The sequence below is a fragment of the Pleurodeles waltl genome, chromosome 10, assembly GCF_031143425.1.
Source record: "Pleurodeles waltl isolate 20211129_DDA chromosome 10, aPleWal1.hap1.20221129, whole genome shotgun sequence".
NCBI classification, from domain to species: Eukaryota; Metazoa; Chordata; class Amphibia; order Caudata; family Salamandridae; genus Pleurodeles; species Pleurodeles waltl.
The window spans coordinates 934,104,029-934,120,470 of NC_090449.1; the positions used below are offsets into that span (position 1 = coordinate 934,104,029).

The 16,442-nt window shown below is 47.5% G+C and overlaps 1 protein-coding gene across 2 annotated transcripts in view; it reads left to right on the forward strand.

The window, feature by feature from the left end:
* The first annotated feature begins 4,627 nt into the window (after positions 1–4,627).
* LOC138262047 (tachykinin-like peptide) overlaps positions 4,628–16,442 on the forward strand; it is a 120,922-nt gene continuing 109,107 nt past the window's right edge. The window contains exons 1-2 of one of the 2 annotated variants that reach the window (XM_069211733.1): positions 4,628–4,696; positions 4,954–5,213. In XM_069211733.1, coding sequence (XP_069067834.1) covers positions 5,103–5,213 — 111 coding nt within the window. In that variant the 5' untranslated portion in view covers positions 4,628–4,696; positions 4,954–5,102. The remainder of the gene's footprint in view (positions 4,697–4,953; positions 5,214–16,442) is intronic. The other variant, XM_069211731.1, reaches the window with a different exon arrangement.

Here is a 16,442-nt window from a genome sequence, read left to right on the forward strand (position 1 = left end):
TCCCCTAACTTTTTGCCTCCGTTTCCCAGGTTGTTGATGTCTGCTGGACTCTGTTTTTGCTCTTTTTGTTACTTGGTGCACTTTACCTTTGCTATCCAGTGCTAAAGTGCAAGTGCTCCCATGTAACATGTGTGTGTAAACTGGCTTTCCATGATTGACATATTTAATTTACTAGGAAGTCCCTAGTAAAGTGCACTAGAGGTGCCCGGGGCCTGTCAATCAAATGCTACTAGTGGGCCTGCAGCACTGGTTGTGCCACCCACCTTAGTAGCCCTGTAAACATGGCTCCTACCTGCCACTGCAGTGTCTCTGTGTGCAGATTTAAACTGCCAATTCGACATGGCAAGTGTACCCACTTGCCAGGCCTAAACCTTCCCTTTTATACATGTAAGGCACCCCTAAGGTACACCCTAGGTAGCCCCATGGGCAGGGTGCAGTGTATGTTAAAGGTGGGACATGTACTGATGTGTTTTACATGCACTAACAGTGAAATACTGCCACATTCGGTTTTCACTATTGCAAGGTCTATCTCTCTCATCGGTTATCATGGGGGCTGACTTTAAATAATATTAAAGTGCACATTCCCTTAAGGAGCAGCTAGAACTATGGAGCTTAGGCTCTCTGAGCTCACAATTTAAAATTGCATCTTTTAGTGAAGTTCGTTTTTAGATTGTGCGTTTGAAAATGCCACTTTTAGAAAGTGGCCATTTTCTTGCCTAAACCATTCTGTGACTCTGGCTGTTTGTGGATTCCCTGTCTGGGTCAGTTTGACTGTTGGGCTGTTTGCACCTCTCTCTAGACAGTGACACAAAGGGAGCTGGGGTGTAGGCTGCATATCCTGATGAGCCTTTTGTGCTGGGAGGCAGTGGTGGAGTGGTAACCCACCTGAAAGTACTGTGCCTGCCCTCACACAATGCAGTATCCAACTCCCTGGTGTGTGTCTGTGGCCTGGCCTGGGCACGTCAGGATCTCACAAACAAGAGAGACTTTCCTTTGAAGTAGCCCTACTTCAAAGGCAGGAAGGGGTATAAGAAGAGCACCTAAAACCCCTAAAAAATTAGATCACTTCTAGAATCAAGAGGAACCTCTGCCAAGGAGAAGAGATGAAGAGCTGAGGAGAAGTGCTGCCCCTGCCTGTGACTGTGCTTTGCTGGTCTATCCTGCAGTTGCTACTTCTGCTTGTGAAAGAGAACAAAGACTGGACTTTGTGGTATATTCCTGATTGAGAAGAATCTCCAAGGGCTTGGACTGAGCTGCCCCCCTGTTCTTAAGTCTCAGGGCCATCAAAGACGTCCCCTACCAGCACCTGGACTCTCTGCTGAGACTCCTTTCCTAACAAGTGGTGCAATATCCAGTCCCTGGGCCCTTGAAAGGAGAAGCTGGTGAAAATCCAAGAAAACTGACTTTGGATGACTCTGGAACAATGCTGCTGCTGAATCCTGTGAGGCCACCTGCAACTGACTCTGTGGTCCTGACTGGAGAGCGACGACCCTCGCAGGCCAGACAGCGCTGCAGCCCCGCCAAAGTCCACGACTCTGTAGAAATCGCCGCTCCACCTTCTGACTGCCAGATATAGACTCTGCCTGAAGTGCACGGATTCAATGCTTCGCACCAACACCACCTCACCTCCACTGCTCCGCAGATTGGGGAGTGGGATCCCTTATAACTTGTGAACTCTTTTAGTCCTTTTCTACTGATGGAGTGGTTTTGTGGCTGGATCCCTCTTTTGGCCTGAATGTGGCTTCCCAGTTTCATTGTTTCTAGAAGTTGGTTTTGCTGGCGATGGCGCCCATTGTGGCCGAGGACTGTGACCTGTATTGGTCTTTTCTGGATGTTCCCCGTGCTTTGATGCTTTATTTAGATAGGATTCGGTCGTTCCGGAAGTCTGAGTCTCCGTTTATGTCTTTTGGGGCTTCTTCTAGAGGAGAGAAGTCTTCCATTGTGTCCATCAGTCGGTGGCTTAAACAAGTGATTGGATTGGCCTATTCTGTTTCTGGGTTTCCACCTCCGGTTGGGGTGCAGGCTCATTCTACCTGGGAAGTGTCGGCTTCCGGGGCTGAGTTGAGGAGGGTGTCCATTTCTGAGATTTGCTGGGCTGCTTCATGGGCATCTTCTAAAACTTTTGTTTGACATTATCAGCTCCAGAATGTTTTGGGTGACAATACTAATTTTGGTTTAGGTGTTCTGAATGCTGTCTGCTCCTAACTTGTTGTGGGTTGTAATTTTCTTTTCACTGTGCCTTGAATTAATCACTTTTAGATGCTGCAGTCACTGCTATGGTGTCCCTTTGTGGTTCCTTGTTGCATTTGCTCGTTGGGGAAGGCTATTCTCCACTTGTAATGAATGGGAGGAGGACTGCAGGGACCTTGGGGTAATGTCCTATTACTTACCAGTAATCTTCATCACTCCTGGTCCTGTAGTCCTTGTCCCATTCATTGCACCCCTCCCTCCTGCGGGACCAGCCTTCTTTTTTTGGCTTGGTATGTTCAGAAGGAATGCTGGGTCAGTACGCATTATCTACTCCCAGGAGGAGGTTGTGGGGGTGGGGATCAGCTTTCCTTACGTTCTTTTTTTCTGTCATGGATGTAGACATCTCCACTCTTAATGAATGGGACTACAGAACTAAGAGTAATGCAGATTACTGGTAAGTAATAGGACATTATTTGTGTGAAACTGACAACATTAAGGGCTGCCTACATCTCTTCAAGTCGTGCAACATGGTATAACTTGTACACCATCCTTCATGGTATTGTAGGAACAGCCTGACAACATAGAATAAATGGAGCTTTTAACACAGTGAGAGGCTTTTATTTCTGAGGCATAAACACAAACAATAGCCTCTCAAATGTTTACATACTCAAAGTCAATGGGCTGCCAACTATGATTGATAGAGGGGGGAGAGGGTGGACAGGCGATTTCTAAAGCGAGAAAGACGGGAAAGGAGGTGGTCGGGGTGATTGAGAAAAAGAGGAAGAAGAAATGCCACGTTCGGAGGACCATAAGAGAGGGTGGGGTTAAAAAGACTTGGATTGGCAGGTAATGTGGGAGGGAAGATGAAAGGATAAATAATAAATAGACCAACTGTGAGTCTGTGTGAGGTGCGGCAAAAGCTAAAACATGAGAGAACTACTGAAGATTATAGTGTTAGAAAAGAGGGCCAGTTATACATTCCTCCTCTAAGGCTGCAACCACCCCCCCCCCCCCCCCCCACACACACACACTTCCCCTCCCACCTCCCTCTCCCTGCTCCCCCTTCCCCCCAACAGCCCAAGCTGAAGCACTCTAATGGAGCCCAGAGACAATGCGGTCGCAGTACAGACAACGGAAGTGCATAGGAGGGATGTGGGCTGAGAAAGGGGAAGCAGAGAAGAGGGGTGTTTGCGAGGATAGTTGGGAACGGCACTAATAGAGCGTGAAAATCTAGGAGACTGGTGAGGTTAGAGAGAAAGCGGCATGAAAAAAATACTAAGGCCAATTGTATGAAAATGTTAAAACCGACAAAAGCAAGCGTACTTGCCCGCGGTATGGAATCATATTTCCCTTCGTGTAGCCCCTTGAGGAACGCCGCCCCCTTCTGTTAAAAATGACGTACTGCAAACCAGAACAGGTTCATAGCATAGGGAAAATTTGCTTTGGTGGAGAATGTTCTATGTGTACACAGACTTTCATTGACTTTTAGCGCTTAATCTGCCGTGCTTTGGCTCCTATAAGAATATCTGATGTGGCCTTCTGACTCCAGGCAGATTACTTTCCTTACCATACCAGCAAAATTGTTGGGAAGCTAGAGAGGCGTGATAAAAGATAGCTAAACAAGCATTTCAGAAATAGACCCTGCTCAGTTCATTAAATGATTAAAACAAGCTTTAAACAAGCACTACAAGTGCACAAATATTTGGTAAAGGATACGTTTGATTAAAGGTCACGTCACTACTCTTCCTTCCTTGTTCTACTAGAACAAAGGCTTTATTTATGTTTTATTTCCAAAACCCAATCATAAACTGATAAGGTGAGTCTGACAAATATGAATTCGCCAGACTATACAATCATGTCTCCATTGCGCGCAGCCACTGTGGCATAATAAAACGTGTCAAAGTTAGGAAATATCTCCCTGCCATGAGCAAGCCCCCTTGCCCGAAAACAGCCCATTTTTTCCAGTAACCATAGTTCAATTATGATCAGATTAGTGCTGACGTCGAGTGAACCGTCCAAAACATTCGCAAATTCTGACAGTGAGTCACATCATCTGACGTCAACAGAATTTTTAATGTTTGAATGCAATGAAAAACACAAACCCCAACCGTACCTGTGTGATAGTTGTTGGAATTATGCTTAAACTTTTATCGTTTTCTCTGCGTCACCTGAGCCCCACTTTCATCCAGCCTGTCATGGGTCGCCCCCGACTAAGTCCCACTTGGGAAAATGGTGGGGGAGGAGGGGGATGTGAATGAGAGGGTGACAGGGAAGTATCAGGCAGACTGGCATTGACTATTGAGCAGGGTCCCGTGGGGAAGCACGTCACGCGGTTGCCTGTGTCACAGGACAGGCAAAGTGCGCGCAGTAATTAGATTTGGGAGCGCAGCGGCCCTGCCCACCTCTAGGTATATAAAGTGCGAGCTCTCTCCGGCGCGTAGTCACGCATGCTGAGGGGTGTCAGAGGCAGGGAGAGCAGCCGCCCTTCAAGCAGAGAAGCAGGACTGTAAGTGCGCGTTAGACAGCGAGGGGGTCCTAAAAGTGCTCCAGGGTGACTTTGTGTGTGCTCCAGTGCGCTAATATTCAGCCACAGATATCCATTGAGAAGTGCCCTGGGTGCGTGCATGTTTTTGAGAATCTAACCTTTCATAAGTTGCTTTGTATTTTATTTCTCAGTAACTGGAACCGCTGGATTCCCGTACCACCCACCCTTCACACTCGTACTGTTAGAAGTCTAAGCAATCCTTTCTCTCTCTGTTGCAGTGAGAAGTTCTGAGACTCCGGCTGCACCAGGGGCATTGCAGCAGCTTAAGTCCGTCTGCTCTCTGCAGCAGTTGCATCTGCCGGGAACAGAGCCCCCTCCGACCTGCCCGGTGAAGGCGCCTCCTTGCTGCCCGGGACTAGGCTGCACCATGAAGGTCCTCGTAGCTTTCGCTGTACTTCTGCTGGTCTCCGCACAAGTACTCGCTGGTGAAATGGGACTCAGCGAAGAAAGTGACTGGCCTTACACCGACCAACTGCAGGTGAGAGGGCGCGGCGCAGGGCTGGTCGGTGGCATCATCCATGGTGAGGGACCAGCGCAGGGCTATCCTGTGACATCATCCTGAGATGGTAAAGCTTGGAGGTGCCAGCATTCTAAGTCAGGGGGACACGACAGGACTTGCAGGTGACAGCATCCTTAATTGAGGGACACTGAGCAGGGATGTATCGAGACACCATACTGAGGTGATAAAGTGAATGGGGTGTCATCATTCTGAAGTCAGGGGGTCAGTACAGGGCTTGGACGCAGAATCCTTAGCTGAGGGAACAGGCACAGGGCTATCCTATGACACCTTCCTGAGATGATAAAGCGAGTGTGTGGCAGTATTCTGTAGTCGGGGGGTCAGGACATCACTGGTTGGTGGTAGCATCCTTAGGTGAGGACTCAGCGTAGGGCTGCACCTTTCAGCATGCTGAGATGAGGGAGACCAGTGCACAGAAGTCCTGTGCCAGCGCCTTGGTTGAGGGGAGCACTGCCGAGGTGCTGAGTGGCAGTATGCCCAGTTGAGGAATCCACTGAAGTGCTGTTTAGTGGTTAAATACGGAGGTAAGGAGACCCAGTTCAGTGATGTTGGGGATATATGCAGAACTGTTCAGCAGCAGCATCCTTAGTTGCGCTGTTCGTGGTAGCATGCTGAGGTGAGGACACGCCCTGCAGCACTGTTAGATGCAGCATGCTGAGGTGAGGAGACATAGTGCAGGGGTGTTTGGTGGCAGCAGGCACAGGTGCAGATACCCAGTGAAGCTCTGTTTGCTGGCAGCGCGCGCAGGTGTGGAGACCCATTGAGGCGCTGTTTGGTGGCAGCGCGCGCAGAGGTGGAGACCCAGGAAGCTCTGTTTGCTGGCAGCGCGCGCAGATGCAGATACCCAATGAAGTGCTGTTTGCTGGGAGCACGCGCAGGTGCAGACACCCAGTAAAGCGCTGTTTGGTGGCAGCGCGCGCAGGTGTGGAGACCCAGTGAAGCTCTGTTTGCTGGCAGCGCGCGCAGGTGTGGAGACCCATTGAGGCGCTGTTTGGTGGCAGCGCGCGCAGGTGTGGAGACCCAATTAAGTGATGCTTAGTGGCAGTTGTGTGGCTGTTCAGAGGAGGCATTTCTGGGTCAGGCAACGTGTACTATCCACGCTGCTTAGAGAAGAGCCGAGCTGTTTAGTATCAGTATGCTGAGGTGAGAAGACCCAGTGGAGGCTCTTTAGTGATACATGCAGGAGCGAGGAGCCCCTGTGCAGTGTTGTGTAGTCACAGTGCCAGCAGCCAGCATGCGCGGCTGTAAATACCAAATGCAGTGCAGTTTATTGGCAGCATCCTGTGTGAAAGGGACACTGCCGCTGTGCCCAATTACATGCCCAGTTGAGGAATCCACCAAAGTGCTGTTTAGTGGCAGAATGCGGAAGTGAGGATTCCCGTTTCAGTTGCTATCGGGAAAAGAGGCAGAGCTGTCCAGGAACAACCGCCTGAATTGCACTGCTTTATGGCACAGTGCTGTAGTTGGACATCCACAGCGGGGCTGTTTTAGCACCCTCACCAAGAGAGACACAGGGCAGGGCTTCTTTACTAACAGCGTCCTGAGATGACACAGTGAAGGGCTGCTCAGCATCATGAGGTCAGGGCGCTGGAGGTATTCTGAAATAAGCAGTTTAATGACAGCATCCTGATGTGAGGGCAACCTCTTCAGGACTCGAGTGGCAGCATGCTGAGATGTGGAGGCTGCTTAGTGGCAGCAGGCTGATTGTAGGAAGATCAATGTCAATACTGTTCAGTGGCATCAGCCAGAAGCACATTTTTTAGCAGCAGCATACTGAGCTGAGAAGACCGACGGCGGGACTGGATAGCAGGAGAGCACGCTGAGGGGAGCGGCACATAGGGGGTGATGGGCAATCGGAATAAACAAACCGATCGCAGGGCTCTTCAGTGTAGCAGCCGGAAGCGAGAGGGTGATGTCCAGGAGTAGCAGTGAATGGGTGAAGATGCCTGAAGGTCCGCTCAGTGGCATCTTCCTGCACCACACGCTGCTTTGGTAACCTATTTTCACCATTACTGTATAATGACAGGTGCTGAAACAAAGTACTCTGTGATCCATTGTCACCATCGCTAAAACGAAGTGTTTTAACAAACCTGTTGATACTTGACATGATGGTGCAAAAATGCAATGCGATGCACTGCTCATGGGCTTGGCTGTTAATGAGCGATGTATTTTTTACTCTTTCCGAAACTGATATCGAATACGTATGTCTTATGTAGAAATTGTTGTTTTTAACAATATCAAAAAACTGGGAGTGGTCGGTGGAGAAGACTTCTCTTTGAAAGCGCATGCATCTTGCACATTTTTCTGGCAATTTCGCTAAGGAGAGCCTTGAAGCAAACGTATCCACCTCAGACTTCCCCTGCGGAAATGTCCACTTCATATTCAAGTTATTTTTTTCCAGACCGATAGGTTCAGGTGCGCGTTGTTGCAAATCTGCAAGTTTTAAAGGTGGAATCAGAGGCACAAGGTAAACGTCATGAAGGGGCGAATGCCTTGGAAAAACTAAGAAACAACAAACTATTTGAACACATCAGGGGTTAGGAAGAGGCGTAAAGTATTCATTATTGATCGACGTGATCATAAACGACAAACCAGAAAAACAAAAACACAATAAAACAGGACCTGATAGCGAAGTTGAGAGACAATGGACCTGAGAGTTTACGCGCGAGAAGAGAAGATATACTGCAACCAGCGCAAAGTCTCAGCATACAGTGCATTTTCAAACACTGTGTAGACATTGATGGATTATTTTAGATATATTTCTTGTAGTTATCTGATTGGATCTTAGAGTGTAGAACTCCCCTTAAAATTATGAGCTCTGGCAAGTACCCTTGAGTGGTAAAAATCAACATCCATTATAGCCCAGTATCGCCAAGAGACCCCACCGGGGTTACGTGTGCTGTACAAATACGTCTGCAATTTTATATTAAGTTTCATCTAAGACGCGAGGAGATTGTAATGAGTATTTATACACGTGATAGCAACTCCAACCTTGCCTAAATTGCTTTTTTAACCGCGAGGATAAAACTATTTTAGAAACGATTGGGACTCGGCCTTGATTGTTATTGGATTTCTTGAAAACGTCGGACAGCAACAAAATTATCGAGAGTGATCATCGTTTTATGATGAGTTGGTTTTTAAGAGTGAAAGAGGTTCGGGTCCGTTTGCCAGCTGTGGGACTCCCAGTGTAACACGGGGACCGGGTGAGGCACCGGACAGGTGTGGTTTAAACAGGTCTGCAGGCGGTGTTCTGAGAGAGCGCGCGCTCCCACCGTGGTGCACTTCTTACTGTAATGTTTACGGGGCTCGCGGCAGCCACTGTTGCCGGAAGCCCGTGGGGCGCTGCGGGATTGACCTGGGTAATTATCTGCGGCCGACTGTGAGCACATCTTTCAGAGCCGCAGCCCAGATGCTGCGCATCCCTCTCCGGTGCACACACTAATCCCGGGGGCGAGGGGCGCAGCAGCTGCTCCGGAACTAGGACAAAGCGCCGAGCAGACTCCACTGCTTCCTCACTAGGGACTGTCAGTGCCAGCGGGATCACCTTTAAAGGTGGACTGCTCTAACGGGACCCGTTGAGCTGTTGGTCCAGATGTCAGTGTGACTTTTACTCTTTCAGGCTGCAAGATGCTAACGAGCGCCCAGAAGCTTTGCATGTCACTCGCTGAAGCTGTAACAAGCACGACCGCTACATCATACATACTCCTAATTTACAGAAGATGAATTCAAATGCAGCAAGGAGTAAATAGAGACGACTCTCTCTTCCTGCCAGGTACTTAAAGTGCCCCGTATTGTAGTCCATGACTGACAAAACATTGTCTCCTTCTAACAGTACAGTGAACTCTCACAGGCGAGTGAGCGTTTTGCATCACCACTAGGCACTCGGTGAGCTACAGTACGTCAGTAAGATTGAGAGAATGCGATGAGTTTGCTTTGACTAGAATAGAATATCACAACGATTTGTGATCTACTCTGCTGATTACCTTTCTCGATATTCTGTACCCCATTATATACGAAGCGAAGTCAACCCAAGGTCTGCGAACCCTTTTAAGCAAATGGAATTCTGGAGTGATTACAATGTCCCATTCAAGGCTAGATGATTTATCCAGTATAATAGGTCCACGCTCACAGCCCCATTCAATAGCGTGTGCTAATGTCTCCCAGGCAATGCATTTCCCGGTGCAGGTTTGTATATCAAAGGTGCATCCTGCCCTCACGAAAAGTATCCTCAATATGCTGACCAGAAACCTTGCTAAGTCGAAGTTTAAAACAGGTCACTACAGCCTACGTTCAGAGCTGGACGTTGTTTCAAAGTATGAGAAAGTGGCTGGTCTCCCTTGGCGAACTACAGCAGTGCCCTGCAAGTAAAGACACGAAAACATGGCGATATTTGTGTCTGGTCTAGGGCTGACTGTAAAGTTGCAGAGAAAGGTCCACAGAAAAGAAATCCCAAGAGAGGTCTTCCTTTTTAGCACAAGTGTAAATTGCAGTCACTGATGCTTGTAAAATAGACAAAATGTCCCCCTTTAAACAAAGCATGGCTACCAGAGAAGAACATCATATGTCAGGGTGCATAACAGTTCCTTCAATGCGTGGTGGAGGTGACAAGTAAAAACAGTGATAGTGCGTCACACACCTAGACGTCTTTTACTTTGTAAATATTTGTAACTTCAGCATATCTTCAAACTTCTAAACATTGTTCACAGTCACTGGAGGTGGTTGCGCCTTGGAGGGGTCAGGCTTTGTGTTGAGCAGCGCTTGAAAGGAACTTCGGCCCCCTTGCCCATTAAAAAGACAACAGCTCCTTAGTCTGCCCGCTACGTCCTGGGGCACTTTCACACCTGCAATGGAAATTGGTTGTGCAAAGACTCCAAACGCAAGTTGGAAACCCACGCATGAAACCCACTCCATGCAGGAGTTTGCAACCCGTCTTTTGCCTCACCAGGTGACCGTGTGAAGGGAACCCCAAATGTTTGACACATGGTGAAACAGCATGTGTTAGGACTTCTTCAGGCACAGGGGCTAAAGTGATCCACCTGGAGTGGCACATTGTGTGGTCAAGTGTCCAAGTCAGACTAGACTCCGATTATCCAAATTCAAAGTGCAGTGACAACCACTAGACTTCATCTTCCCTGGCAGGCGATGCTGCAACACAGCACAGAGCTCTCACATTTCTTGTCAGCTGTAGCAGTCTGCGTCTGACATTATAACCCAACTAGGGTAGATATTACAGGATGTGACCTTGAAACTACATTGGCAAACGGGTGTCACTACATGAAATTACAAGGCAGTAACTGTTCCTCATGCACAACCAGATTATTAGCAAGATGACAATTTCAGTGAATGTGCTATGTCATGTGTAGTATATTTTAGTGTATGCACATTCGTAACTTCTCAACAGATGGATTGTTTTAATAGCATTATAGCCTCTCTGCTTGTAACTCGGAAAGAAGGGGTTTAACAAACAGGTTAGCCCTCAGTGGCAGCCCTCGGTGGCCACATTTTAAGCCTTCCAATTGGCTGGCCAGCCCGCTCATTTCACAGATGGTGCTTATATGAATGAAACATATTAAGCTACATACACTGCACATCTTTGTTTCAACATTTGAGGATTTTTAGCAATTTAGATACGATGAGCTTTTTCAATTAGGCAGACAGATGGGTTAACCAAGCAGGCTAATAAGTTCTAGCAGAATAAAACAGTTTTTTATGAAAGCAGGATTTTATCTTTAAGCACCAGCATTAACGAATGCAGTTTAGTAAGTCCATCATTAAAATGACAAATAATCACTGGATTGTTTGCTTTTGATGAAAATGCACACAACTCTCTTCATATTGCTTTACTATAGTGATGCAACCTGCTACTAACCGAGACGTGATGGGCTCAAGCCACAAAGATTTTGCAGTGAGTAGAGGTGATTTACTCTGATAGCACTCCTGGCTTCCTCCTGATTTCAAGGAGTGAGGGAGATTTAAAGGAGAACTTCGGATTTCATGGAGTAATCCAGAGGTACCAAAGTCTTTGTGAGTCTTTATACCAACCTCTCGGTGCATTTGGCAGGAAGAGAGCTGTGTGAAAGTTTGAGAGACCCATGCATTAGGGCTGAGCCCTTCACCTACCATTGCAGCTCCGCGCGCAATTACATAAATGCGCACTTGGAGGGAAGGGTGGGATGGGTATTAGTTACCTGTAACTGGTAATGTTTTCCATAGTTTATTTTTTTCTTGATTCTCTTTCCTTTTGTTGCGAGTGCCACCATTACCCCCGGGAAATGAGAAGGGATGAATTTACTGATAATCCTTTATTTTTTAATTAGACTAGTTGTTAGGTCCTTCAAGGTAGCGCTTTCAGAACGCCACCCTCGGCACCGAAAACCCCAAAACAGTTGCTGGTTTTAATAGTTTTTGTTGGACAAAAGAATAAGGCATGGCTGCGTGTGGTACAAACCATTATCTTTTACAGTCTCGCCGAAGTGTTAATAAAGAACCTTGTGTGCTTAATCGTTTTGACCTTGCCATCGTGCTGGACTCGTGTTTGGCAAACAAATAAAAATTGGCAAAATATATAACTATTCAATTTTTGGACTCTACTCATACGTCAGCAGATCTCTCCATTACATCCCCAAACCACAGAAGACAATGTAAAAAGTGTGGTAGAACCTTCTAGAATGTTACCAGAGCAGGGGATAGGTTCAGCACTGCTTGCCGTGTCACAGCGGCTGCAGGGGGCGCTGGTTTCTCTCCACAGTGCAGTCCCTCTCAAAGAATGACCCGTCTGCCACATGTCCTGCCATATTCGTTATCTAGCATAGAATACTTGACACTTGTGAGTTATCATCGCACTTAACACTCGGACTATAAATTCACAAAATGACGCAGCTGACAGCACAGTCACAGGAGCATTTCTTGAAGCTGGTAACTAATTTGATTGCACAGGAAGTAGACACACAAAAGTGTGCTGCACTCGGAGGCGTAGGAACCGTTTTTTGCAGTAGGTGCAGTGGCACCGAGCTCTTGAAAGTCCATTGATCCCTGATAAATGTTGTAATTTACTACCCCAGCAATAGTCAAATCGGCCATTTCCTCGTTTGCGTCAGGGCCCATGGCAGCCTTGCTACGCAGGCAGCTGAATCTTCCACCGGTACCTGGGCAGAGGGGCGGTAAGCTGAACCTTGCTAAACCTACACTTGATAGATGAAAAAGAGGCCTTCACACTCATAGTAGTCACCCCATGACCAGCAGCATAGGCACAAAGGTCCTGTCGCAGGTTAGCTTCCATAATGCAGCAGAGAGGGGGTGGGGAGAAACAGAGAGTATTATATAGGGACTAAAAGTACATACAACCTGGGAAGAGACAGGAGGAAAACGTAGGGGTGAGACCTAAAGAAGTGAGTGGGAGGGACCCGACTGAGTTGTAGATGCGCCTGAAGAGATAAGGACGTTCATCCGAGGGTGGTGAGAGTGAGTTCTTTTCATGTGAGGGCGTGAGCAGGATTGTGAGAAGTGATAGCAACAATTGTAAAGTTTGATAGAAAGAGGACATTTCAAGAATGGGAGAAAATGGAGGACCAAGAAAGGAGCTAAAGGGGAACAAGTGACGAGAAGGTGGAGAACAGAGAAGGAGGCGGAGGAGACCGAGGGGCAGGAGGGCGGTGGAGGAGGACAGAGAGAGAACGGATGAATGATGAGAGAGGGAGCCTGAAAATGGAGCTGTGGCGAGGTAGGAGGAGCATGAGAGGCTATAGAGAGAAGAGAGCAGGCAGCCTCGTAGCAAGAGTGAGCCAAAGGGCTCCACCCCCAAGAGTGACAGAGCCCTCCATTAATAGTGATGGTGTATGGTAGGTCTCAGAATAGGGGTGGCACTAGGTCGCCAGCACGGTTTTGGGTAGTCTTTTCATTGGGGGCTCCTCTGATAGAATCTCACATTACTAGGCCCGTCATGAGAGGAGGCTATGACTGAAAACGGTTATTTACAGTTTAGAGACAGACACAAGTCCCTGAAGTAGGTTAATTATGCCTACAGATCACCTGTTTCTTTTATTTCCCAAGTTCTACAACGTTACTTTACCTAAAATAAGTTAGATTGCTTTACATGCACCAAGAGAAGGATACAGAGATGATACCCTGCGGGGTTTCTGAGATTGAAGGGATTACAGTAACATACTCAGTTGATGGAAGATGGGAACGGAACACAAACTCAGGCATGGGAGTACATGTAAGAAGAGTAGCCGCTCTGAATTCGTAAAAGTGCCTTTTCGACGGTTTCCTAAACATGTGACTGCCTGACGTGTGATTGGTAGGGATGAGAAGGGCGTTCAAAAACAGGGCGTGGCTCAAGCAGAGGACACTCATTTCTTTATGCTATTAAACATGTTACCTTCGAGTCATATGGGAATCTTAGCATGACATGAATTCACTGGTTGTTTTCAGTCGGATTCCCACCTATAACATGCAGGTTACTCTCAGGTCGCTACAGTGGTATGTATCCGTCTGATGCACTCCCTTACTGTTTGAAATTGGAGACTCTGGTCAGCAGATTCCATATAGTTCTCAGCAGCCGGTGCACTAACCCATTGAGGTACCTCACTCCTATTTTAACTGACAGAAACTGTCACCATCCTCCATCGCGTATTCAGAAAAGGTTTTCAGAAACGCACGCCCCACCTCAGGCTGCCTTCCTTCTAATGTATATATTCAGAGGGCAAATACACTGCCTGTGGAATTCTGTTATGGATTTCCACTCTGCACAATTATAAGTGGCCAGTGTTCCCGAAGCCCCGATTTCTCAGGTACGAGAACGGCAGACCTGGATTTACTGCCTGGACCTATGGTCGGTAAAACTGCGGCACTCTAAAAGAGATGTATACCATCTGGGATACTGAGGCCCGTATTTATACTCCGTTTGCGCCGAATTAGCGTCGTTTTTTTCGACGCAAATTCGGCGCAAAACTAACGCCATATTTATACTTTGGCGTTAGACGCGTCTAGCGCCAAAGTATGGGCAAATAGCGTAATTTTTTTGCGTGAACGCCTTCCTTGCGTTAATGAGATACAAGGAAGGCGTTCCCGTCTAAAAAAATGACGGCGACGCAAATGCGTCGTATTTATACTCCCGGGCAAAAATCACACCCGGGAGGTGGCGGGTCAAAAAACCCCGCATTTGCGCCACTATTTAACGCCTGGGTCAGGGTAGGCGTTAAGGGGCCTGTGGGCTCAAAATGAGCCCACAGGTGCCCTCCCCTGCCCCAGGGACCCCCCCTGCCACTCCTGCCCACCCCAGGAGGACACCCAAGGATGGAGGGACCCACCCCAGGGACATTCAGGTAAGTTCAGGTAAGTATAATTTTTTATATTTTTAATTTTTTTTTGGGTGGCATAGGGGGGCCTTATTTGTGCCCCCCTACATGCCACTATGCCCAATGACCATGCCCAGGGGACATAAGTCCCCTGGGCATGGCCATTGGGCAAGGGGGCATGACTCCTGTCTTTACTAAGACAGGAGTCATTTAAATGGCGTCTGGGCGTCGAAAATAATGGCGCAAATCGGGTTCAGGCGATTTTTTTGCCTCAACCTGACTTGCCCCATTTTAAGACGCCCTAACGCCATTTTCCCCCTACGCCGGCGCTGCCTGGTCTACGTGTTTTTTTTCCACGCACACCAGGCAGCGCCGGTCTGCTAGCGCCGGCTAATACCATTCCATAAATACGGCGCCCGTATGGCGCTTCAGAATGGCGTTAGACGGCGCTAAATTTTTTGACGCTAAACTGCGTTAGCGCAGTTTAGCGTCAAAAAGTATAAATATGGGCCTGAGTTTCCTGCCTGGAAAACTTGTGGTGATTAGGTAGGTAGGACACGATCTATGTCAGAAAAGCTCACGTATGTTTGAAGCATATGGTTTAGTGCACGTTGGTAGAGTGTGTTGAATGTTGCATAGAAGTCTTATAGGACCAAAAGGTAGCTTATTAGGCCATTATTCTTGATCATGCGGGTGTCAATGACTATGTTAAGTGTAGCAGTCTTTGTTTTGCAGCAACATTTTACGTCAAATTAGTAGTCCTGAAAGAGGACCACTAATCCTGTGTTAGTGATCTGATCTCATAATTGAACAGAGGCAGTTTTGTTAATGATTTTCCAGTTGAAACGTAGGCAGGTAATGGGGCAGTAGCAGTCCGTGCCATGTGGAACCTGGGCTGTCTTATGAGCAAGGTCTAATTTGTCCTGTTTGGGAGTTCCTCTGCAGAAGGAATACTATGGATTTAACTTGACCTGAGAGATAGTTCTTATCAGATTATTCCCTGCATCTGCATTTCCTAGTATTGTGGCCAACCTGAACATCAGAGTCCTGGAGTGATAGGTGTTTCCACATTGCTTTCCTTCTCACTTACCGAGGTATCGCTCAGTGGGGTCTATTGCATCTGTTTGTTCTGTTGTTTCATTCACCTGCTAAAAAGTCAGAAAAAACATGTGGAATCATTGCCACTACAGGCTTTACAGACGAGAGAGCCAGCGTCCAGCCATTGTTATTGACCATGTGAGAAGCATGGCCATGCCACAGCATGGGCCATGGGCCATTTTTACAGGGTGCCACATGATCACTTTTCTCCCACTTTTTCCATCTTAAATATCGCATAGTATTAAACATGTTGGATGTTATTTGAAGAAATCACTTGGACTGGTCATACCCCACCAAAAGTCAACTCGTGCGACACCACACAGTATAAAACAGCTTGAAGAAAGTATTGGGTGGAAGGTTGCAGCACTGCTTGCACTGTTTGGGTCAAAGAAATCATGCACTTTCAGTGGCTCACTTACGGGAAAGATAGAACCAGATCCCTGTGCCATAGACTCAGCCACCCCTTTGGCCCACAGAGAGTGGAGAAATAAACCCACAGAGAGGAGTGATGAGTAGGGAAGACTTAAAGGACTTAGATTTCAGCGGATAGGTTACTCCATCACAAAGATGACGGATATCTGCTGAAATATTAATCCCACTATTTCTTTCGGGATTTAGATTTCAGCAGATGGGATATCCATCACCGTTGTGATGGAGCAACCCATCCGCCAAAATCTAAATCAGGCCCTTACTCAGGTCTTGGGTTCCTGTCCATACTCGCCTCCTTTCTCCCTGATGTTAAACAGGGGGAAAAAGCGAAGGAAACATAGTTTCTGCTCTTCATTCCAGCAAGAGG